Source organism: Saccopteryx leptura, chromosome X (assembly GCF_036850995.1).
Source record: "Saccopteryx leptura isolate mSacLep1 chromosome X, mSacLep1_pri_phased_curated, whole genome shotgun sequence".
NCBI lineage: Eukaryota > Metazoa > Chordata > Mammalia > Chiroptera > Emballonuridae > Saccopteryx > Saccopteryx leptura.
In genome coordinates this window covers 86,245,796-86,272,268 of record NC_089516.1, presented here as the reverse complement: position 1 = coordinate 86,272,268, position 26,473 = coordinate 86,245,796, and the positions used below count along the sequence as shown (strand labels likewise).

The following is a 26,473-nucleotide window of genomic DNA, read 5'->3' as shown; positions in this document are numbered from 1 at the left end:
AAAAAGCAGGAAATGCAAGTAAAATACCTACCAACACTGTATAAGATGCACCCAGTTTTTAGATCCCAAATTTTTTAAAAAAGCGTGTGTCTTATACATGGGGAAATATGGTATATTTCCAGCTCTTTTTCTTTTCTTTTATTCTCTTTAGAAAATTAAATTTAACGGGGTGACACTGATCAATAAGAGTACATAGGTTTCAGGTAAACATTTCTGTAGTATTTTAACTGTAAATTATGTTGTGTGTCCATCACCCAAAGTCAGATTATTTCTGTCACCGTATATTTGTCCCTCTGTACTCTCTTCCCCCTTCTCCATGTCTTGATGACCTTTCCATGTGGATGTTGAAATCACGCCCATTATTTGTGGTCCCCCTTATTTCCTCACACGAGCTTCATCTCCATTCTTACTTGTTTCAGTTTTCCTGCTGACTTTTTTGATCATGAAGGCTGGAGATTTTTCTGCCTTTTTCCTGCCCTGCCACCTAACAGATTCAAGCTGGTCACTTTTTATGTCAGTTCTTTCTCCAGCATTTTCCCCTTATGTCAAAACCCAGACCCTCTCAGAGATACTTGCATTACACTCTGCTTGGAATATTACAGTTGTTTCTTTTTTGTTTAATTTTTATTTTTTAAAAAGATTTTATTATTCATTTTAGAGAGGAGAGAGACAGAGAGGGGGGGGGAGCAAGAAGCATCAACTCCCATGTGTGCCTTGACCAGGCAAGCCTGGGGTTTCGAACCAGCGATCTCAGCATTACAGGTCATTGCTTTATCCACTGTGCCACCGCAGGTCAGGCTGATGTCATATCTCGATTACAAAACATGTCTGCTCCTTGGTTGTGGTTTCTTTTAGGAGTGTTTCTAATAAACAGCTTCATTTCTGTATTCTTTTATTTTGCAAAGTGAGTCATTGTGATCAATAATTGCTTAAAGACTCAGATACAAATTGAGCATCCAAAAAGCAGACAATGTGGAATGCTGTGTTCTCTTTCATCCGTCATCCCTCATGGTGGAGAATGAGCTCGAAGTTACTTTCTGGCAGTCGAAGTAAGTTGCACTTGCCTCATAATCCAATTTGAGTGATCTAATTCCCCTCATGGCCATGGCCGCCGTTCATGGCAGCAGCGATCCGCTCCAGGGGCATGGGGACTGCATTAGGTGTGAGAAGAAACACATTCATATTTTAATCACATTTGAGACTGTATGACCTTTGATTAGTCTTTTAACATTTTTTGCACTTACAGCTTTTCATCTATAAGCTGTGTGAAAATGGTGAGATGGACATGGCCTACCTACATTATAGCATGATCACAAGAATGAAAAAAAATAGATGTTAAAACGTTGATAAATGTATATTAATATGCAAATGGATGTTACTTAGTATTAATTATTGGTATTAGCAGACAGCTAAGTTACTGGTGCTCTGAGACAGACTCTTTCTGTAAAGCTAATTGGCCCCAAGGGAATCAAATGTATGACCTTTTAAGTATTAATTATCTCATATTCAAACCAACTAGTCTAATAGATGCAAGCCATACATAGTACTCCATCTTTGCTTTGAGTTATAAGGAAAGGTAATTTTTTCATTATTTGGGGGGAGTGTTTCATGAAATCTTTGAGGACGCCATCTTCCCTAGCATTTGTGTCTGAGCAAATGTAGTCGATGTCTGTCCAGACTTTACAATGCTCATCAAAAATCTGGGCAAATGTCAAACAATGCAGGCCTCCTGACTGCTTCAAGTGTGGTCCCTGGCCCAGGCGTGGCTGCTGAGAGCACGCCCCGAACACACACAAACACACACATACACGGACACACACACACACACACACACGCACGTGCGCGCGCACACACACACACACATCTACTGCTAGAGCTCCCAGATGGGGGACCCCTGGCTCCCCCTGGCTGTAGAGCTATTGCAACGTGCACACGGAGCACCTGGAGCTGCTGGCAGTAGGCCTTGCAGTTGCTTTTCCTTCTTTTAGATTTGACGTAAGCTAATAAATCCTTGTTCTTCCTCGAGAAACCCATCTCTGCAAGTCTTTTTGATGTCCTGTTAAGCCCTTAGATGTTGCTCAATTAATTCAAGTGCATGGAACCTTAAACAAAACACAAATATCTCGCGATCAGTTTTCTCTGCTCCTGTGTTTCCTGGAAGCATTTCAGCCTTGTTCCTTACCTTACAGGGTCCTGGAGCCGCTGGCGCATCGGGGATTCCAGGTGCTGGGGCACCGCCACCGCCTCCGCCCCCTCTGCCCCCAGGCATCCCGCCGCCTCCCCCTCCTTTACCAGGACTGCCTGGTGGTATACCACCACCACCACCTTTGTTTGGGGGACCACCGGCCCTTGGAGGGGTTCCTCCTCCCCCACCAGCACCAGTTGAACTGCCTTATGGAATGAAGCACAAAAAAGTCTATAAGCCTGAGGTGTCCATGAAGAGAATCAACTGGTCCAAGGTAACACTACAACTAGAGCACTGGGCTCTGCTGTGCTGTTGGCGACCAACGCTGTATGATTGACTGTGGTGTTGTGTGTGAGTTTTATGTGATATTGGAGAACATGACTCCTGACTCTTTTGCTTTTCTTTGTGAGTTCACCTGCTCATATTTGTGTCTCCTAGTATAAAATGAGAGCCCCACAGACAATTTGAAATTGATGTAGAAGGCAAAAGGGAAATCAAAATGAAAATTGTATTAGAGAATAACATCTGAAACATATTACCAAATGAAAAATCAGTTGGATTCTTTTATCATTATAAACTTTAAGTACTGGAACAGTAAATACAATCTTTTAATTTTTTTTTTTTAAGCGGGAGAGACATAGAGAAGGACAGATAGCGACAAACAGAAAGGGAGAGAGATGAGAAGCGTCAACTCAGAGTTGTAGCTCCTTAGTTGTTCATTGACTGCTTTCTCATACATGCCTTGATCTAGGGCTCCAGTGGAGCTAGTGACCTCTTGCTCAAGCCAGTGATCTTGGGGTTTCGAACCTGGGTCCTCTGCATCCCAGGCCAACGCTCTCTCCACAGTGTCACTGCCTTGTCAGGCTAATTTTTTTTTTAATCATTCTGCTACTTTATTTTAGTTATTTTTGTTTGCAGGGAATGATATTTTTTTGTTTTAAGATACTGTGGGATAGGTGACAGTAGTCAGTAGTGACATAAGCTAGTTTTGTTTCTTTTGATGTGATGTATGAAAGTTTTTTCTTTTGACTAGTGTTTTGCTTTATTACTATCCAATAATCTATCTTGTAAAAAGCTTATTATCAAGATTGACAGAGTCCCAATTCACTAGGAAGTAACCTTCTAATAAAAACATAATTCCTCAGACTACCATTCGGGGACATGACTCGTCTACTAGCATATACAACAAACAGTGCTGTCTGATAGTGTCCACGGAGTAAATTGCTCTGACCAGATTAATGAGTATACCAGTTTTAAAGTGAAGTAAATACTTACACTTTGCTAAGCAAAGTAAATGAGGTATAAATGGTTTTCAAATGTAGAATTTTTTTAAAACAAATTAGGCACAATCTACCAAACCATAAGATCCAGAAGCCCTTGGCTCAGTTATGTCTCTGTAAATACAGTGACTTGTTAATTTAGCAATTTAGCACACAGTGCAATGGCACGTGGGTATCACAGCATCAGTATGTCCAGGGAAATGCACAGTGCTCACCTTGGATTTCAGTGGGGTGGCTGAGAGCAGTTCTCTGGAGCTGTACTGCCTGTCCTATCTTAGCTACTTACTAGTTTGGGCAACCACTTCAGCTTCCCTTCCCTTCCCTTCCCTTCCCTTCCCTTCCCTTCCCTTCCCTTCCCTTCCCTTCCCTTCCCTTCCCTTCCCTCCCCTCCCCTCCCCTCCCCTCCCCTCCCCTCCCCTCCCCTCCCCTCCTTTTCCCTTTCCTTCTTTCTTTTATCTTTTTTTTTCTTTTTGTTTCTTTGTTTGTTTGTTTTGTGAGAGGAAGGGAAATAATGAGACTGACTGCCAGAGATGCCCCTACTGGTTCCACCTAGCAAACACTGTCTGGGGCTGATATTCAAGTTCTGAGCTATTTTTAGTGCCTGAGAATCAAGTGCTCCAACCAAGCTATCATCAGTGCCCAGGGCCAATGCTTGAACCAGTTGAGCCACGGGCTATGAGAGGGGAAGAGGGAGAGGGGGAAGAAGGAGGGGAGAGAAGCAGATGGTCACTTCTCCTTCTCCTATGTGCCCTGACCACAACGTCAGTACACTAGGCTGATGCTCTATATACTGAACCAATGGCCAGGGCCCCACTTAACCTTCTTGAGGCTCAGTTTCCTCATCTGTAAAATGGAGATAATATTTGGTTCCACCTCAAAGAATCATTATGAAGATTTCATTAGATGAGTTGATATGTGCAAATCACTTAAATCAGTACTGGACATGTAATATGACTATATATTGACTAATATTATGGTTATTGCCTTCAACCTTAGTGAATATGGAGAATTCCCATATCTGAATCTCAGTTTCCTAATTTTTAAAAATCCAGGCGCAAGGAGAATGTGTATGAGCTGGCGGGATTTACCAAATTATTGTTTAAGATTCCTAACAGTGGAAGAGGTGTTTTTTTTTTTAATTTTTATTTTAGTACAGATTTTTTTTTTTAACAGAGACAGAGAGACAGTCAGAGAGAGGGATAGATAGGGACAGACAGACAGGAATGGAGAGAGATGAGAAGCATCAATCATTAGTTGTGTTTTTTTTTGCGATACTTTAGTTGTTCATTGATTGCTTTCTCATATGTGCCTTGACCGTGTAACCCCTTGCTCGAGCCAGCGACCTTGGGTCTAAGCTGGTGAGCTTTGCTCAAACCAGATGAGCCCACGCTCAAGCTGGAGACCTCGGGGTCTCAAACCTGGGTCCTCCGTATCCCAGTCCGATGCACTATCTACTGTGCCACTGCCTGGGCAGTACAGATTTTTAAAAATGTCATCTGTGAGGTAGCCTATTGCTGTGATGTGCCTTTTCTACATACTGATAGAATACTATGCCTTTCCCAATGAATATTTACTTGAAAAGGGTTATTTTGATGGATCCTAAAATTGATTTAGTTAGGTAAGTGATAAAAGAACTGTCAATCCACATAGGTGAAAATGAATTCCTGAAAAACTAAGTATGCAGTAGTATTTTAGAAACTTATCTTTGGCCTGACCAGGCGGTGGTGCAGTGGATAGAGCATCAGACTAGGACTCAGAGGACCCAGGTTCAAAACCCCAAGGTCACCAGCTTGAGTGTGGGCTCAACTGATTTGAGCAAGGGATCACTCTGCTTTAGCCTCCTGGTCAAGGCACTTAGGAGAAAGCAATCAATGAAAAACTAAGTTGCAGCAACAAAGAATTGATGCTTTTCATCTCTCTCCCTTCCTGTCTGTCTCTGTCTGTCCCTCTCTCTGTCTCTGTCTCTGTCACAAAAAATAAAAAAGAAAAGAAACTTATCTTTGTTATTTTGGTTTCAGATTGAACCCAAAGAATTATCTGAGAGCTGTTTCTGGATAAAGGTGAAGGAGGACAAGTTTGAAAATCCGGATCTCTTTGCAAAATTGGCACTGACTTTTGCTACCCAGATAAAAGGTAGAGGTTATGTTTTTAAATATAAATTCTTTGTTCTCATTTATTGAATTCACCGCTTTGCTAAAACTTCTACTAATTTATATACGTGTGTCATCTTTCCACCCCGGACAGAGTCAAACATGATAGATTCACACATTAACCCTTTGAGTGGTATGAACATTCATGTACATCCTCGTGGCTCCTGACCATCCAGAGTACGATCGTACAAAAATTTTTATTTTCAAAATGTGTAAGGCAACATTGAAAAATGGCAAATGTATGTTCTTCTTGTTTTCATAAATTGGTTATCAAACAAACATGGTTTTAAGTTAATAAAACTGTAACTGGAACTAATTTCACTTTTTGAAAAGAAAAACTTACTCCCGGGGGGTCAGCAAGCATGAAGAAAACTCACTACTCAAAGGGCTAACTGTATTTAAGTCGCAGCTGAAGAAGGGACCTCTTTTTCCTTTTGATTTTATTTTGTATACATGTTATTCATCTGAAAATATAGGTTTTCTGTTTAGTGTTTATTTTGTGTGATTAGCTGTCTCTTATAAAGTTATCAGTTTCACGAGAAGGAGAGGAGATGTTTGTTGATTGACCATGTGAGATAAAATACTGTAACAATACACGTTGCCTAAAGTTTTCATGAAATGGGTACAGGGTGCTATAGTTCCTCTTACATTTGTACTGCTTATCAATTTGGTTTCCTAGGACATTTTATAGTTTCTTTCTATAAGCAGATTTTTTAAAAGTATATCAAAATCTGGTACCTAATAATTATATTTTACTGATTTGATAATATAGTGCCTTGTTTTTGGTTAGATCCTTATGCTCTGTGAATGTCACACATAATTTTGGTGCTATAGAGGTAACGTCTCAATCTTATAATTAAACATTGTAGTTTGTGAATTTTTTGACAGTGTGTATTCACATTACTCTTTTACTTATTATTGCAGAATTCATGGCTTAGTTAAGCATAGGATTTTTTTCCATCTGAATGAATCTTTACAAGTAAGAAATTGATAGATTCCATATTCCTGTGCCCTTGGAATTAGCACATCATTCATTTGTCACAATATGCCCTAGGATGTGAAATGTGAATTTTGGAAGGTTCAGAGAGAGAGAGAGAGAGAGAGAGAGAGAGAGGAATTATTTCTTGCCAGTTCTTCTATCATAATGTGCACACTGGAGGTGCTTGTGCTATATTTGTTGTTCCTTGTAAATTGAATTTCACACACACAGTGAAATCTGTGGTGATTAGAGTATTCTGAAACCTGGTGACATTTTAGAACATTCCTTTTATTAGTTCTCTTTTTCTTTTTCTTTGCTAGAGTAAACCTCATGTTTTAAGGGTTCTTCAATGACTCCAATTTTATTATAAACAGTTTTTATTATATAAAACTTTATTATATAAACAATATTTATTATAAACACTTTTTTAAATTGAAAAAGTAAACATGCTTATATTAAGGTGTTCATATGGAAGGAAGGAAAGGAAGGAGGGAGGGGGAGGGAAGGAGGGAGGGAGGGAGGAAGGAAGGAAGGAAGGAGAGAAAAAAAGGAAAGAAAGAAAAAGAAAGTAAAGAAAGAAAGAAAAAGAAAGAAAGAAAGAAAAAAGAAAAGCAGGCCAAGAAAGAAAGAAAGAGAGAGAAAGCAAGCAAGCAAGAAATAAGTAGGCTAAGAGAAGGGAAGGAAGGAAGGAAGGTAGGGAGGAAGGGAGAGAGAGAGAAAGAAAGAAAGAAAAGAAAAGATGGATGGTAAACATATCCCTTCTCCCAGACTAACAGCTTCTTCCCCATTGAAAACCACCACTCTTACTAGCCTCTCACATGGCCCGTGAGAGATAGTCTACGTGACTAGAAGCAGGTATGTCTCTCTCTGTCTCTTAAGTTTATGCTCCTTTTACCTTATGTCCTTTGATATTATTCCTTGATAATTTATGTTTCTCTCCTGTGTGTGTGTTTTTATATTTGTACTGCATAAAATTCTGTGGTCTGAGCCTATTTGAGTTTATTTACCCAGTTCTGTATTAATGGATATTTAGGTTAGTTCCAGTCTTTCACTATTTCAAGCAATGCTTCATTGAACATAGACCTACATCCGCCTTTGTGCACATGGAATCTGTCCGTAGGATAAATTCTAGAAGTGAAGTTTCTGGATAAAATTCTGTGTACATTTATACATTTGGTCGATATTACCAGATTGCCTTCTGAATAGTTTGTGTCCAGTTAGAGTGCCACCTCAGACATGTACTAGTGTCTCTTTCCCTCATTTGCCCATTGCTAAGGTGAACACGGTAAATCCTCCGTGTTCTGATTTTGACTTCTTAAATTAGGAGTGAAGTGGACTGGCCTATCTTCTGTTCCCAGGCAATTTTAACTTCCTTTTTTCTGCGAACTTTACCCTGCAGTTCTTCACAAGTTCTGTACTGAGCAGTCGTTCTTTTACTTACTGATGTGTTTCAGTGGTGGGATTTAGCCCGATCGCACCAGTTCAGCAGAACCGATACAATATTTTGTTGAGTTCGGCAAACCAGTTGTTAAAATGGCACTTGTCATCAGGGTTCTCTCTAAGGGGGGCGCCTGGACAGCTGCCCAATGTGGGAATCACAGATTGATGTTCCTTACTGTTTTTGAACGCTCATTTGCACAACAGCACATTCTAAGTGCCCATAGTAATGTTCATTCTGTCCATAGGTAAAAAAAATTTGATGGAACTCTGCTTGTAGTAATTCTTTATTCATTTCATAAAACTCATTATACTTTTAATGAAATACTACATTTTATTCCCCCCGTGTTTGTTACCTCAGTAAGCAAACATGTAACGTAAACAGAAAAAGTGCCAAACAACCAGGGGGTGACAACTTGTGTTGTTTTTTGTCAAGGAATATTTAATATTTTTTCATTATTATTTTAAAACCTTATAACATAATCTAGTTTTATGTACCTCTTTTATCATTTTTATTTAAGTATTAAGTGCATGAAATAACAAACTACCTTTCAGTATATCGTTTTTTTATACTTAAACAGTCATTAGGGCAGAAAACCGGTTGTTAAATTATTTGAATCCCACCACTCAGTATTTGTGTTGGGTCCCACAAGAATCAGAGGTTGCTTAAAATTTTAGCGTTAGTCTGGACCTTAGAAGTGGCTCTTTATTTTACCAATGAAGGAAATGAAGTTTGAAACATAGAGGTAACTAGAAAACCCATTAGAGAGTTTCTAAAAGTCGTGTGGCGGAGGGGAAAGGCAGAGGAAATGGAGTTACACGTATTTGCATTCCAGCTGTGAGACTTGTAACCTCTGAGACTGAATTTTCTCATCCATAAAATGAGTAGACTAATGTTTACCTAGTAGTGTTGTGAGAATTAAATAAGGTTATATATTTAAAGCACCCAGCACAGTGCTTAGCATAGCAGGCACTCAATAAATATTAATTCCCCTTTCGCTTTCATTTAACATGGTGTGTGTATGTGTGTGTATGTTTGGGTGTGTTTTGTTGTGGTTATTGACACTTAATACAACTGTTAATTCAGCAAGAGAATTTCCTGCTCTTCAGAGCAGCACTTGGTAGAACCAATCAGTCACAACAGAAGCAATTCTCACTGTGACTGCTAAAGTCTAATCAAACCAAAGGAAAAAGCTAAACAAAATTCATACAAAGGCTCTCATGTACTCACTGCTGAGAATATGACATTTCCAGTCTCTGAATTTTCTAGGCAATGCCACAACCACTTCTTTTCCAGTTTTGAGTATTTGAGAAGAAATCAGGCCAGGCATACCTGTCAGCACCATCATTTTTACTAATATTAATTTCTTTTTCTTTTTTTATTAAGTGAGAGGAGGGGAGGCAGAGAGATATACTCTCACACGTACCCTGACTGGGATCCACCCGGCAAGCCCTTACTGGGCGATGCTCTGCTCATCTGGGGCTGCTGCTCCATTGCTCAGCAACTGAGCTATTTTAGTGCCTAAGGTGAGGCCACGGATCCATCCTCAGTGCCCTGGGGCCAACTCACTCCAACATTTTGAGCCATGGTTGTGGGAAGAGAATAGAGAGAGAGAGAGAGAGAGAGAGAGAGAGAGGGGAAGGGGAGTGGGAGGGATGGAAAAGCAGATGGTTGCTTCTCCTGTGTGTGTGCCCTGACTGGGAAAGGAACCTGGGACTTCCACACACCGGATGGATGCTCTTACTACTGAGCAAACCAGCCAGGGCCAGATTTACTTCTGAAGGGACACTTAAAGGAACAGTGAAGCTTCCTAGCATATTTCAGACCAGTGTGATATAGTTAAAACACACTTTAATGATATAAAATTGCCATTTATTTTCATAACACTTAATGACTATTGATTGATCTTACTGTAATAGATCAAGCTCCTGGTCATTCAGGGAACCTTGATTTATAATTTAGTCAATAGGAGGCAGGACCAGGGAGAAACGAGTGGGAGGCTCTGGCTCCATGAACCAGGCTGGGGCTCAGGCCGTCACTTTCTTCCCCACTGGGCTTCGGTTTGCCTGCCTCTCAGCTGTGTTCAGCAGGGAGCCACACACCTTTTGTTTCTAAGCAGAGCCCGGGTTACGAACTAGATAGGTTCTGTAGGCTTGTTTTTTTTTTCATTTTTCTGAAGCTGGAAACAGGGAGAGACCGTCAGACAGACTCCCGCATGCGCCTGACCGGGATCCACCCGGCACGCCCACCAGGGGCGACGCTCTGCCCACCAGGGGGCGTTGCTCTGCCCATCCTAGGCGTCGCCATGTTGCGACCAGAGCCACTCTAGCGCCTGAGGCAGAGGCCACAGAGCCATCCCCAGCGCCCGGGCCATCTTTGCTCCAATGGAGCCTTGGCTGCGGGAGGGGAAGAGAGAGACAGAGAGGAATGCGCGGCGGAGGGGTGGAGAAGCAAATGGGTGCTTCTCCTGTGTGCCCTGGCCGGGAATCAAACCCGGATCCTCCGCACACTAGGCCGACGCTCTACCGCTGAGCCAACCGGCCAGGGCTGTAGGCTTGGTTCTTAAGTTGAATTTGTATATAAATCAGAACAGGTCTACATTTACCTATTAAATGTAACTTAAACAGATGTTTGTCTTAACATAGTATTTGTTTTTACCTTTCTGTGCATATAAATACTTCAGCATTTTCAAATAAAATCTTAAACAATCTTGGGTGATGCAGAAGGTGGTGGACTTGTTGGAGAGGATGGGACTGGTGTCAGAGTCAGGGTTTGATTCTGCTGCCGGAGTCAGTTTCCTGAAGTGTAGGCATCAAGGGAGGTTTGGACAGAGCTTTTCTTTTTCTCATCATACATGGCCCTGTAGCATCTCAGGCCTTTGGTAATTATACAGGAAACTTCGGTGAGCCTCTCTGTATCAAGATCTTGCTCCTCTCACTTTGCCATTCCTGCTTCAATGAGATGAAAAGGATCAGCTAACTCTTTTAATTGTAGGCGCCACTGCACTCGGACCAACCTCAGCTAACTCTTTTGAAGAAAACTTTTTCAGTTCTGGAGTTTCTAGGTCCCTGTTTTTTTCCCTAAATCAGGGGTCCCCAAACTACGGCCCGTGGGCCGCATGTGGCCCCCTGACGCCATTTATCCGGCCCCTGCTGCACTTCCAGAAGGGCCACCTCTTTCAGAGGTGGTCAGTATCCGCATCCTGTGCTCCTGGAGTACTGTATGTGGCAGTGCCACAAAGCGCGACATCACGTACAGTACTACTTTCCGTAACGTGGGATGCACGCGTCACAGCTCTGGAAGCACATCATATCACTTGTTACGGCTAGCAATGACAAATATGGAACTGGACATTGACCATCTCATTAGCCAAAAGCAGGCCCATAGTTCCCATTGAAATACTTTTCAGTTTGTTGATTTAAATTTACTTGTTCTTTTTCCATTTTGTTTTTTACTTTAAAATAAGATATATGCAGTGTGCGTAGGGATTTGTTCATAGTTTTTTTTATAGTCCGGCCCTCCAACAGTCTGAGGGACAGTGAACTGGCCCCCTGTGTAAAAAGTTTGGGGACCCCTGCCCTAAATGCTGTCACCTGCTGCTCTAGTTCCGTAAGGTCTTCATTGCTTAGTTCTTTGCTGTGGGAGTCGAGTTACTATGATATCATTTTCACTGATGTCCAAGTGCAGGTGATTACCCATAGTCCTTATGGTGCTCTGTTCATAAGTACGAGTTGTACGTCAGTTGGATATTGTAACTCATGGACTTATTGTACTTCCAAAGCTTTTAGACTAAGTGTTCTAAAACCTCTGAGAATTTCCCCCACTGCAAGGGATTTGGAGAGCTCACGTCTCTGTTTCCTAAATGCACTGTAGAGCATTACTGGTCTGTGTTTTAATAAAATGTTTAATTTGTGTGTTTAAAGTTGTTTCGCATTGCTGAAAAGAAAGAAGTTTTAAAATACACTAGTTCTTATATCTATAATATTTGAACGTGTAAATATTTAACATGGGGTAGTGCCATTAAGTTATACTTTCTATTCGAATTACTTATTCTTAGGGTTGTAGAAAAAATTATTTTTAATTTTCTATTATAAACCAAATTTATTTTAGGAGAGAATGGATCTCTCATTCATCTCATTCAGTTTCTATTTGTAGAGCTCCCCCCCCCCATGCGCAAGGTTCTATCCTAGATGGGAAAGCGAGGAAAGAAGGCTTGTTCCTGGACCACGGAACCTGTCATCTAGTGAGGGGAGAGGGAGGGGTACACTGCATTTAATCAAACTGTATTAAATGTCAACATAGATATTTTAAAAAATTATGGCAGCACAAAATAGAAATAGTTAATTTTGTGTAGGGCACGTGGGGATCCCAGAGATGGTATCACTTGAACTGGGCTTTGATGTTCAAGTAGAATTTTCATAGGGGAAGAAGGTAAGAATACATCCGAGGCAAAACAGACTATTGGCGGAGTAACGGGAGGGGGAGATGAAGTGCACACTGTGTTGAAAGCACAGCCTGGTCAGTGGGGACTTGGAAGGTGGAGGTAGTCAAGTGAACTTCCCATTGAGGAAACAGGCTTTTGTTCTTGAAGCATTAGGCACCCAATAGTTCGGTGCTTAACCAGGGAGCAGGAGTCCAGTCAGGTCAGATGGCTAGGTGATGGGAATTCACACACATGTCATGGAGCAGTGACTGTGAATAAATACTAGTAGTCTAGGCAAGCTATGATGATATCCTGACCAGTACAAATTAATCTCTAGTCAGAGGCCGATTTAATGGCGGGCGCACCGGGCACGCGCCCTGGGCCCCAACTTCTGAAGGGCCCCACGAAACCTCAACTTGAAACTTTTTCTAATGACACCAAGTTTGGTTTCATATGTGCAATTTTAACACTAATAGTAAATAATATTTTTTATTTATTTAAAAATATGGTTAACATGTATTTTTATTTTCCTTGTCTCTTTTTTTTATTTATTATTTTAGATTTTATTCATTTTTATTAGAGAGAGAGGGGAGAGAGAGAGAGAGAGAGAGAGAGAGGAAGAGATAGAGAGAGAACAGGGGGAGGAGCAGGAAGCATCAACTCCCATATGTGCCTTGACCAGGCAAGCCCAGGGTTTTGAACCGGCTACCTCAGCATTCCAGGTCGACGCTTTATCCACTGCGCCACTATAGGTCAGGCTTCTCTTTCTTTTTTTTAAGGAGCCCAATATTTTCCTCTGTGCCCGGGGCCTCAACCGACCTCAACCCATCTCTGTCTCTTGTGCCTTTTTTAGTTTCCAAATCTTGTGTTCCCACGCTTATTGTAATTAGGTTCTTCTTACAAGCCATGACGATGCCGTATGACAGAGAATATCTTGAAATGACCTCTGGATCACTAAAAAAAAATTGTATATCTCTTTATATTAGAGACAGCTGGAAAAGGCCCTATTGGTACTTTTCAATATACATCATATGACTGTTGGAATTTGTAATTGTGTTCTATTTGTGTATTTGATTTGATGATATTTGACAACATAGAAACATTGAGGCTACAATAATAGTGTCATTTTCCTTAAAAATTTATAATAATTATAGATAATAGTGATATTATATAAGAATGAAAGTAATGATGGCTAATATTAACTAAACGTGAAATAATAATAAAATATGTAGGCTATAACTGCTAATTCTAATTAGAATTTCTAGGGTTCTCCAGGGGCTTTGGGGAGAACAAAGATTGTGTGCATGGAAATCGTAAGCAATTTCTCAGTTTTAATGTTGCTTGGAGGAAATATGAGAAATAAACACGAGAGGTTAATAAAATTTTGCTTCTTCAACGATCTATTTCTATAGTTAAATTTAGCTCTAATAATAACAGAAAATTGAGGTGTTATAAATATTTCAAATGCATATAAATGTCATTTTGCAGTGCTGGAAATATTGGACATAGCTGCAAAATTACGGTAAAACTGAGTCTGGCGATGTGTTTATATAAAAAAACCTTCTCCTTTAGGATCGTATTTTAAACGGTGTCTCATTGTCTTAGAATGAGCTGGCTGCTTTTGAAGGCACCTACTTTTGTTCAGTTAATACAGTCTTCTATAATTAGTAAAGCAACGAAAAAACCAAGAGATTCATAAAATTTAATTCATTTCTGTCTTCATAATATAGAAATTCTTGGAATTGACTTGAAAATAATGAGATGCCAGTCTCAGAGTACACGCCCCCTAAAATATGGGGCTAAAGTGTCCTGTGAGATCTGGTGTCCTAACAAAGAATCTGTCATCTTAATGACACAGTACGCATGCTCTGTAGTGTACGCTTTAACACAGAAAGAGCAAAACGAGAAGACTTAATTCTTTCACACAGCCACTAAAAACCATATATATCTGAGTATAATTTCGTCATTTTATTATATCTAAATTCTTTGGATTTCCATATGCAAGCACACTGATGATCTTTGTCTATCACCTTACCAAAGCTTTGAAAATTAGGAGCATTTTAAGTGTTACAACTTCTGACACATCCATTCATTTCCAATTGTCCCGTTCTAGCCCCGATCAATCACTTTCTGTAGAAGAAGCTAAAAGGAATTTGTGAGCCAGAGGTACATGCTATTGTTAAATTGTGAGTCACTGATGGTAGAGAGAAGTTGAGACAGTATCTTCAGTCTTCAAAATGAGTAGGCTTCACAGTGGCTCTCTCTGTATATATTGGGGATGGCGGGCTGTTGTTTGTACTGCTTCTAGTGCTACACTATCACCCTTAATAAGAATAGCAATCCTAAGAATAACACTAATAGCAACAGTAGTGCCTTTATTAAACATTTTCTCTGCCCCATTTGCTGTTGATAAGCATCTTAAATCCATTTCTCATTTAGTTGTCACACCAACCCTAGATACTATTATTGTTTTCTAAGTGAAGAAACTGAGACTATGGGAGAGTAAGCAATATGTCTTTTTCACGTCTCTAGTAAGTGGCAAAGTTGAGGCTGGAACCTAGGTTTCTTCCTAATCACTTACCTCCCTGTGTAGTTACTACTGACTTTTAATGGCTTTTATGCCCTTAGTAATTGGTGCGTTTTGTTGCACACTTGAACTGATTTCCCTTTTAATGCTCTGGTTTCACATATATTATCTTGTGAAGTGTATAATCCTATTATCCTGGCCCTTAAGACAGTTCTTGAGAGCTTAAACCACAGGTAGGAAGTTGTACATTCATGGAAGAGAATAAGGTTATTTTGTTCTATGGCTAAGATTTATTTCAGGCATTTTCTGCAAAGAATCTATTGCCTGTAAAGCATTGCTATGACTTGGGCTCTGTGTCTTCTAGTAGCGAATGGAAGAATGTGGTCTGCATGCCATTAGGCAATTGGTGAGGATATATTAATATATATGGGATACCTGCAGTAAAAAAAATAAGTTTTTCATGGTACTCCTTTGAGGTTAGTTTCATCACATTATAGACACCCTGTATTATTATTATTATTATTTTTTAATAAATTTTTATTAATTTTAATGGGGTGACATCAATAAATCAGGGTACATATATTCAAAGAAAACATGTTCAGGTTATCTTATCATTCAATTCTGTTGCATACCCATCACCCAAAGTCAGATTGTCCTCCGTCACCTTCTATTTCGTTTTCTTTGTGCTCCTCCCCCTTCCCCTCTCCCTCTTTCCCTCCCCCCACCCCCCGTAACCACCACACTCTTGTCCATTTCTCTTAGTCTCATTTTTATGTCCCACCAATGTATGGAATCCTGCAGTTCTTGTTTTTTTCTGATTTACTTATTTCACTCCGTATAATGTTATCAAGATTCCACCATTTTGTTGTAAGTGATCCAATGTCATCATTTCTTATGGCTGAACAGTATACCATGCTGTATATGTGCCACATCTTCTTGATCCAGTCTTCTATTTTTTTTTTTACAGTGATTAAAGCCTTTAAGCAAACTCTTGGCCAATACAGCAAGAATTCATAAAAGAGTAGTGTCCTTAACATGTTCACCAAGTCCAAGTTGGCCCCACCACCATGCCAAATCCCTGAAAAATGCAACCCAACTCCAGTTCAGTCTGTTAGGAGCTGTCCCAAGGAGCAGGAGTCCAGGAAAAGTCCACCTCCAGGAAAAGTCCGCATGGCACTGGAATTATTGTCACAATTCTATACTTTGCAGCTCACGTCCAAGTCCCATTGATTGCTGCTTTGAGCTGGTAAAGATTCAGGTAGACTGGAAAAGCCATCTGCAGCATGTGTGGAGATGGAGCTTCTGTTCTCCTCTGCCTGGAGAGATGAGACCAGGTTGCTTTTCCCTGGAGCTCTGCGACTGTGGCTTGGTAAAGAGAACCTTGGGATACACTAAGTTCCTGCCACGCCAGTCTCTCCCGGCTGCCGTTCGCTCTGGGGAGCTGGGCAGCCCTCTCCGCGTTTCTGCTTTTCCTACCAGTCTCGGTGTGGCTTCTTCAGTGTTCCTTGGTTGAAGAGTCCTCTTAGTTTAGTCCAAAGTTGGTTTTCCAGATGATAGTTCTTAAAATTATTTTGTAATCCACTTTGGTTCTGGGAGGTGGATGTTGGTTGGTACGTCCGCCTACTCCTGAGCCATCTTGTCTTCTCTCGACACCCTGTATTATTTTAATATGACACTTTTAAGGTGTGAATTAGTAAGACTGTCTCTTACATTTCAGTAATTTTTACAAATAAACGTTGTATTGATTAGGCATAATAATAAGTGGTCAGTTGATAACATTTATAGCTCACACATATACTCCTTTCAACATATTTAGAATTATTGTTCTGGCCAAATTAGTTTTATTTGGGGAAATAGAAGTTATTTACGTTGAAATCCCAGGGACATTTTTAACACAGCTTTCTAACTCAACAAAGACGTGTGCTTTGTTCCAGCTAGAGAGTGATAGCGGTCGCACCAGGTCCGTGCTATATCTTGCATGATCTAAAAAGTAACAACAGGAGGCTTCTCTGATTTGTTTGAGAAATATATTCAATTTAGGGAAGTAGAAATCTTGGTAGCTTTTCTGAGGCATTAGACAGAAGTAATTCCTTTAATCAGTTATTCCTTGTTGGTGAGAGTAAATTTAATTCTTTCTTTTTAATAGGTTATTCAGTAATATCTGAATATTACTTAGTTTTCCGTAATAGTTTTAAAAAGTATAGTTATATTTTTTAATGATTTTTATTTTAGATTTTATTCATTGACTTTAGAGAGAGGGACAGAGAAGGGAGGAGGAGCGGGATATATTAACTTTACAGTAGGTACTTCTTGTATGTGTCTTGACCAGGCAAGCCCAGGGTTTCAAGCTGGTGACCTCTGTGTTCCAGGTTGATGCTTTATCTACTGTGCCACCACAGGTCAGGCAGCTTTCCCTAATTTTAAGCTATGTTTTTTAGTATTTTTATTTTCATTATTATCAGTTTCATTTGTATCAGTTTTGATTTGTTTTTTATTTTTCCTAGTTTTATCATGATATAATATAATTGACATATAAAGTTATTTCATTTTAGGATCTATAACATAATGATGGTACATATAGATTACCATAATAAGTTTAGTGACTATTCCTTCCCTCACATAGTTATATTTTTTCCTTGTGGTGGAAACTTTTAAGGTTTATTCTCTTAACTACTTTCAAATATATATAGTATTGTTAATTGTAGTCACCATGCTATACATAATATTGTCAGAACTTAGTTACCATATAACTGGAAGTTTGTACCTTTTGGCCCCCTTCACCCACCCTGTATCACCCCCGCCTCTGGCAACCACAAATCTTATCTCTTTTTCTTATCTTTTTTTGTTTTTTTGAGAGAGAAACAGTTTGGAAGGGAAAGAGATGAGAAGCACCAACTTATAGTTGCGGCACCTTCACCTTAGCTGTTCATTGATTGCTTTCTCATATGTGCCTTGACGGGGGGTGGGGTGGGGGGAGGGAGGCACAGCGCAGCTAGTAACCCGTTGCTTAAGCCAGCGACATTGAGCTCAAGCCAACGACGTTGGGCTTCAAGCCAGTGACCATAGGATCATATCTGTGACCCTGCCCTCAAGCCAGTGAGCCTGTACTCAAGTTCGTGAGCCCGCGCTCAAGCCAGCAGCCTTGTGGTTTTGAACCTGGGTACTCAGCGTCCTAGGCTGATACTCTGTCCACTGTGCCACCACCTGGTCAGGCTCTTATCTCTACTTCTATGAACATATCATTATTGTAAAATGTTGTTTAACATTCTTTAAGGTAGATGTGCCATCTGAATGAGTAAATTTAATTAGATGCCATCCAGATACTATAGTATATGGGATATGACTTAAGAAGTTCAAAATCATAAGTTAAAAATATCTGTTCCTTTTTAACACATGCTAAGAATATATTTGTATTTGAAACCAGTTTTTCAGATTTTTGTGCTCGACTATCATGTTTAAAGAATTTTAACTTTTAATTTTATTGTTGTGGATAATGCTACTATAGGAACCTAACAAATTACCCTCAAATTACCCAGCTTAAAAGAATACACATTTATTTTCTCACAGTTCTGGGGATGTTGGCAGAGCTCAGCTCAGTCCTCTGCCTCAACGTCCCTCACAAGGCTGAATATAAGGCGTTTTCAGGGTTGTGGTCTGATCTGAAGGCTCGAGTAAGAAATTCTTTGTTTTTAGTCTCGTGTAGGATTTTTTTTTTTTTTTGTATTTTTCTGAAGCTGGAAACGGGGAGAGACAGTCAGACAGACTCCCGCATGTGCTGGACCGGGATCCACCCGGCACGCGCACCAGGGGGTGACGCTCTGCCCACCAGGGGGCTATGCTCTGCCCCTCTGGGGCATCGCTCTGCTGTGACCAGAGCCACTCTAGCGCCTGGGGCAGAGGCCAAGGAGCCATCCCCAGCGCCCGGGCCATCTTTGCTCCAATGGAGCCTCGGCTGCAGGAGGGGAAGAGAGAGACAGAGAGGAAGGAGTAGGGGGGTGGAGAAGCAAAATGGGCGCTTCTCCTATGTGCCCTGGCCGGGAATCGAACCCGGGTCCCCCGTACGCCAGGCCGACGCTCTACTGCTGAGCCAACCGGCCAGGGCCTGTGGGATTTTTTTAAAAGCTGATTTTAGCAAGAAAAGAAGGAAGAGAGACAGGAACATCATACTCCTGTATGTGCCCTGACTGGGAATTGAACTGGCAACCTCTGTGCTTCCAGACAATGATGCTCTGTCAGAACTATCCTGCCAGGATTCATCTGCAGGGGTTTTGACAGCATTCAGTTTCTCCAGCACTATTGGACTGGGGGCCTCCATTGTTTGCTGACTATTGGCCAGGGGCTGCCTTCACTTCCCTGCCTCGTGGGCCTCTCCATAGTGTAGCTCATCAAAGACAGATTGCTTCATCAGAGCATGCATACTAAGGAGTGAACAGAGCATGAAAGCAAAAAGAAGTCATGGTCTTTTGTAGCCTAATTTTATTATTAGAAGCAATTACTAGGCCCAGCCCTCATACCCAGGTAGGGAAGGATTGCTCAAGGGTGTGAATACCAGGGAGCATTTGGGAGCCATTCCAGAAACTACCTACCCCGTGGGTGTATACAATTTGATTTCTCAGTAATTAAAGTGCGATGACATCTCTCTCCTTTATGATTTCAGCAGAATACTAACTGTTCTCTCCACCTTCTGTCCTTTTTTTTCTTGTGATCATTTTTTCCAACCTCGTCAGACTTGTCTTTGTATAGTGTGAATTATCATGGTGCTCCTGTGCTTGGAACATCTCAGTGACTACCCGTTGTCTTCGAGGGGACATCTAAACTCCTCTTCATGCATTTCAGGGTCATTTACCTCTTGACTCCCCCAGAATTGTCCTTCAACTGAACTCTTGTTCCTGGAACAGAGACACTTAAAAGACTTTGCAGCTTCTTTCTAAACCACCGCCAATTCTTCACTTGGCCCCTCTTTAGAGGATGCATCTGTCAGAATGTCTCCTCACAGTATATTGCAATTGTCTTTCCTCAATTGTGTCCCCGTCAGACAGTGAACTTCTTGTGGCAGGAAGAGGTATTTTTATTTTGTTTCCTGTTGTTTCCCAGCATGCACTGCAGCTTCTGGCAAGTATAAGTGTGTTGTTCAATAAACACACAATTGAATTAGTTGTGTGTACTTGGTTTCATATTACCGAGGCAGATAAAGTATGGGTGCTAATCCAGAATTGTGGCACAATGTAGGAAATGTTTGTGTATTTAATAATTCATTCAGTGACATACATATGAGAGAATCAGCCCTTGGAAAATAGATTATAAATACCTTATGATAGTTATAAGGGCAGGTATCTTATATATGTTTAAATATCAGAAGTTGCATAATTGAGTCTGGCTGTGTTGGCTTGTTAATTTCCTGTGATTTAGTAATTCACTTCATTTGGAGATGTATAAAGATACATATATATATATATATATATATATACACATATTGTATACATATGCATATATATGTGCATTTATGTACATGTGTGTGTATATATATATTTTTTTCTATCACAGATTTTGTTAAAATTTTTAAGGGTAAAAGATAGAAATTTTTCAATAGTGGCCTTTGGTTGATTTAGTCAATAAAGTTTTAAAAAAACTATGGTCGGCACACTTATAAAAATAGAACTTCACTGTGCTGAAATAAATGTCTATTTCTTGATTTGTTGTTTGTCCCTTAAGGAAACCATTTAATTCTTTATTGTCTCTATTGAAACACCTATAAAATAGAATAATGATCAGTAAAATAGGAAAACCATCAATAGGAGTTTTGTGAAAATGAAGATGAATGTATATCACAGACTCGTAAAACTGACAATTGTAACAATTGCACAGACTAATATTCCTGGGCACTTACTATGTGCCTGCTACTTTTTTAAGGCTTTCACATGGATTATTTCATTTCATTTTATTTACTTATTCATTTTTTTAGAAATAGAGAGACAGAAAGACATAATAAGAGAGAGAGATAAACATCAAGTTGTAGTTGTGGCACCTTAGTTGTTCATTGATTGCTTCTCATATGTGCCTTGACCAGGAGGCTCCAGTTGAGCAAATGACCCCTTGCTCAAGCCAGTGACCTTGGGGTCATGTCTGTGATCCCATGCTCAAAGTGGTGAACATGCCCTCAAGCTGGTGAGCCCATGCTTCAGCTGGCAACCTTTTTGTTTCAAACCTGAGTCCTCACTGTCCCAGGATCACATTCTATCCACTATGCCATCGCTGGTCAGGCATAGTTTTTTTTTTTTTTTAATTATTTATTTATTTATTTATTTATTTATTTTCATTTTTCTGAAGCTGGAAACAGGGAGAGACAGTCAGACAGACTCCCGCATGCGCCCGACCAGGATCCACCGGCACGCCCACCAGGGGTGACGCTCTGCCCACCAGGGGGCGATGCTCTGCCCATCCTGGGTGTCGCCATGTTGCGACCAGAGCCACTCTAGCGCCTGAGGCAGAGGCCACAGAGCCATCCCCAGCGCCCGGGCCATCTTTGCTCCAATGGAGCCTTGGCTGCGGGAGGGGAAGAGAGAGACAGAGAGGAAAGCGCGGCGGAGGGGTGGAGAAGCAAATGGGCGCTTCTCCTGTGTGCCCTGGCCGGGAATCGAACCCGGGTCCTCCGCACGCTAGGCAGAGGCATAGTTTTTAAATGCACTCTATGCTGTGGGTACAGCCGTTTTGCAAAGGAGCAGAGTGGAGCTGGAAATCAAGCTCAAGCAGGGCTGTCGCACAGCCTGCGTGCATCGCCACTTCGCTGATTACTGTGTGAGCGAAGCCGTGGAAATGGGGTGCGTTACAATAGCCTGAATCTACAGACCGTGCTTTTGACAGCACTGAATGAATCAGTTCATCCACTGAGCAAATGTTTACAGGGTGTTGAAAACCTTTTCTCTCAATGTAAATCCAATCTAGACAGAGTATAAATATGTTAAAGTTGCTACCAACCCTTAGCTAAATTCTCCATGTGTGTGTGGTCTGCCTTTGGTTTATCCATGGTCACATACAACACCAGTGTGATTTCTCTCTATGCTCCCCAACCCCAGCATCATTGCTTCCTGCTCTTTGGCATCTGTGGATAGTGGGTTAAGGATTATACTCAGTGTTGGGATTCAAATAATTTAACAACCAGTTCTCTGCCCTAATGACTGTTTTAAGTATTAAAAGATTATCTACCAAAAGGTAGTTTATTATTTCACGCACTTAATACTTAAATAAGACGAATAAAAGAGGTTCACAAAACTAGATCATAAGAGTTTTAAAACATTAATAAAAATATTCAATAATATCTGACAAAAAACAATAAAACTATTATTTAAGATATTTCCATATTGCTTCTTGATTGGTGTACTCACTCACAATTTTTTTCACCTGTGGATGGAATGAACATTACTGTGGGCACTTAGAGTGTGCTGTTGTGCAGATGAATGTTCAAAAAGAGTAAGGAATGTCAATTTGTGATTTCCACATTGGGTGACTACCCAGGTGCCCACCTTAGAGAGAACTCTGATGACAAGTGCCATTTTAAAAGCCAGGTCTCCGAACTCAACAAAAATTAGGTATTGGTTCTGCAGAACAGGTACGACCCAATTGAATCTCACCACTGATTATACTTTTAATTTAAATTAATTTTATAGGAGCCTAATCAACCTGTGTGGTGCATTCCCATGGCAAACATAACTGTTGTGAATTATCGATATTCCCTGCATTTGAATGGCTCATTGAGAGTTGACTGTGTCTGCCTTCAAGTGATAAGAACAGACTGATAACGTGCTCCTGGCAATGTGTGAGAAATGTGTTTGTCCTAGCATGTAACTGTTTTAACAGAAGGCAACAAAGGTGACTACTCTGTCACATGTGACACTATTAGAGAAGTTTTTTTTAAAAGAAGCTGGTTTAATTAGATATCTTTTATTCCATTAACAGCAATAATGACGCCATCGCGGCTGTCTTAGCTTTTGCTTACTATTTGCTCTTGCAGTTCCGATCAGATCACATTATTATTAGCATTTTAAGTCTATTTTACATGGTTTTGTTTTCTCATGGCTGAGAACTTACATATTTTAGTAATTTAGTGTATTATCAAATGTTAATACATGTATCTACATGATAGATTATAATAAGGTTCTAAAATGCTTATATCATCATTTATAGACCTTTATTTTATTAATAGTATTATCATTTGGTATTACACAGTTTCTTAGTCCATTTTAGGACATAAACTGAACACATATAAAGGTAAAATCACAAAAAATTAATTTCTTAGAGTGGAAACAGCATTTGGGGACAGAACTGTAATAATCCTTTGTGAATATTTCAGACAGTCATAATTTAGCTAAGAGATTCCTTTAGAATTTAAAATTCTTAAAAATTTAGAATTCATTTTACCATTTTCTGAAATGGCTTCTAATCAGCCATATTCTTTTTCATGTTCAATTATATATAACCTGTGAAAGCTGTGAGATTTTCATATTTTCTCTTTGAAATTATTTGGTCTACTAACATTGTTCATTGTCATTATATAAAAACGATACTACTCACCATAATGAATAAGGCACAATCTTGTTTTGACTTCCAGTGGTAGGAATTTTTAAGACCTGATCATTCCATTTATTTTTGCCTAATGATTCTTGTGACAAATGATACACATTTAGGATGACAGCAGGTTGGGGTAGAGTTTGTATCCATGGTACAAGACCAAGTTATCTGATGTAGTAAGCAGTGAATTCATGACCTTGGTGTGTGGTGTTTTAACCAACTTAAACAATTGGTCACAGGTCTAGATATATGATGACAAAGATAACTGTCAGCTATTTACAACAGCCTTTTCTATAGTAGTTATGAACTTGATGATATTTACTTTCTGTAATAGGAGTGCCGAAGAACAGTTTCATACTATAGGGCTCTATATTGTTTAATAGTTAAGACTTTTGAAGTGCTTTTCATTTTTAAAATTTTATTTTTTCAGTTTTCATTTACTTATTTTTTTTTACTTATTTTTTTTCCAGTTCGTTTACATGGTGTCAATTATAGAGTTGGTAATTTAGGTCCCTTTTACATATTTATGAAGTCTGTATCATCGAAAGTGCAGTCCTGTTCCACCACTGTGATACATGCCCGGGCAGGCAAGTCTGGGTTTTTCTGGAAGCCAGAATGGGGGTGACAGCAGGGAAGAGAATTAGTCCAGCTCAGTGATATGCGCTGACTGTGGGCAAATTTCCCGACTGTCATGTCTCTGTCTGAGTTGCTTCTGAGTCTGAATGATACTCCTCATCCTTGGCATCTAAGTGGGCTTCTTCCAGAATGAAATCTTGAAAGTGATGCTGGCAATTTGGGAAGGACATGAAAAACTCTGAACAGAATTTGTTGTTATTGTTTTAATCCCTCCAGTTGTATATTAATTTGTACTGAAAAGTCTTTCTTATTGAAACTGCTGTCATAAGTGGTTCAGAACTCCTTTATGAGGAAATGGTACAAGATTAAATTTTTTTTTTAATTTTTCTTCTTTTCCAAGTTAGAGAAGGGGAGATAGAGAGACTCCTGCATGCATACTGACTGGGATCCACCTGGCAACCCTTGTCTGGGGCCGATGCTCTGCCCATCTATGACCATGCTTGCAACCAAGCTATTTTTAGCACCTGAGGCAGAGGCTAGACAGAGCCATCCTCATTGCCTGGGGCTGATGTTCTCGAACCAATTGAGCTAGGGTAAGAGATAGAGTGAAGGGGGAAAGGTGGAGAAGCAGATGGTCACTTCTCCTGTGTGCCCTGATTGGGAATTGAACCCAGAACATCCACACACCAGGCCTATGCTCTACCACTTAGCCAACCAGCCAGGGCCTCGACAAGATGTTTTGCAAGTTGAATTTACTATTATAGCAAAAACTGGGGGTCATGAGCTGATATCACCATGTCCTGCTTTATATGTCATGCCATATTTATATGCATATATGTCTTACTTTATCTCCCATCACCCATCCTTACTAAGATATGGGGTTAGATTCTTTTTTCTTTTTTTTTTTTAATTTTTTTTATTCATTTTAGAGAGGAGAGAGAAAGGGAGAGAGAGAGACAGAGAGGGAGAGAGAGAGGAGAGAGAGAGAGAAAGAGAAGGTGGGGAGGAGCTGGAAGCATCAACTCCCATATGTGCCTTGACCAGGCAAGCCCAGGGTTTCGAACCGGCGACCTCAGCATTTCCAGGTCGACGCTTTATCCACTGCGCCACCACAGTTCAGGCTGGGGTTAGATTCTGTCAGTCATGTTCTTCTAACATTTTGGAGGCCTCCAGTTCATGTGCCTCATAGAAATGCTATAATCTAAGTACCTAGATTACTCTTCACACCCGTAATGCAAATATTAACACTTTTTTAATAGTGAGGGTTTTGACATCCAAGGTCATTTCTAAGTCTGCTGGGAGGTGGCTCTGTGTGGCAGTTGCAAGCATAACAGTGTGCTTCTTTGACCAAAAGAAATTAAATATACATTTTTTTAATACCATTTCAAATAGATTGCTTTACAATAGTTATTGAAAATGGGTAAATCATTTAAAAGGTTGTGAAAAGCTTAATTTTCTAGCAATTTTTGTCTAATTAGTTATTACCTAGAAATCATGCTATTTCATTTTTATATATTTTTTTAAAGTGAGAAGCCCCTGATCATTTATAAGACTCATTCTACTTAATGCCCTGCAGTGCAAGGCCACTAAAATGTTTGGTGTCCATGGGCATTCCCATTAAATTTTCTGCACTTTCCAATTTTAAATTAAGGTCAGATAAGAGGGTTTGCATAAAACATTTTAAATTTGGTCATCAAAAAGGTTCATAAATGGGCTTTGATACATGATAATAATAGTAATACGTGCATTTGCAAGATATTAATAGTTGCCCATTATGAGTAAGTAAATCTCCCATAATTACCCAGAGTGAGGTTGCTTTGAAATATTTCTGACCACACTTTAGCCCGAACACTGCCACTGCAGAAATTGACTTTGGAACCAAGCAACTTTCATGTAGAAAACAACAGAGTTGTTAGGACATTGGAGTTTGTGGAATGGCTGCTTATGGAAAATCAATAGTTTTTTCTATCATAGTAAAATCATTAGATTGAAATTTACAGCCTGACCTGTGGTGACACAGTGGATAAAACGTGGACCCGGATCGCCGGTTTGAAACCCTGGCTTTTCTGGTCAAGGCACATATGAGAGTTGATGCTTCCTGTTCCCCTCTTCTCTCTCTCTCTCTCTCTCTCTCTCTCTCTCTCTCTCTCTCTCTCCCTCCCTCCCTCCCTCCCTCTCCCTTTCTTCTCTAAAATGAATAAATAAAATCTAAAAAAATTAGATTAAAATGTACAATTGTGGTATTTGGACAGGAAAGGAAAATATGTCTTGTTTTCTTATTTATATTATAGATATATCTGCATATAGAAATACAAAACTTAACACCTAGGTCTGTTAATAATGCCTTTGT

The 26,473-nt window shown here is 40.0% G+C and overlaps 1 protein-coding gene across 1 annotated transcript in view; it reads left to right on the top strand.

Annotated features, from left to right (window-relative positions):
* The window catches only part of DIAPH2 (diaphanous related formin 2), a 983,541-nt gene that overhangs the window by 284,974 nt on the left and 672,094 nt on the right, over positions 1-26,473 (top strand). The window contains exons 17-18 of the mRNA XM_066356043.1: positions 2,190-2,459; positions 5,484-5,598. Coding sequence (XP_066212140.1) covers positions 2,190-2,459; positions 5,484-5,598 — 385 coding nt within the window. The remainder of the gene's footprint in view (positions 1-2,189; positions 2,460-5,483; positions 5,599-26,473) is intronic.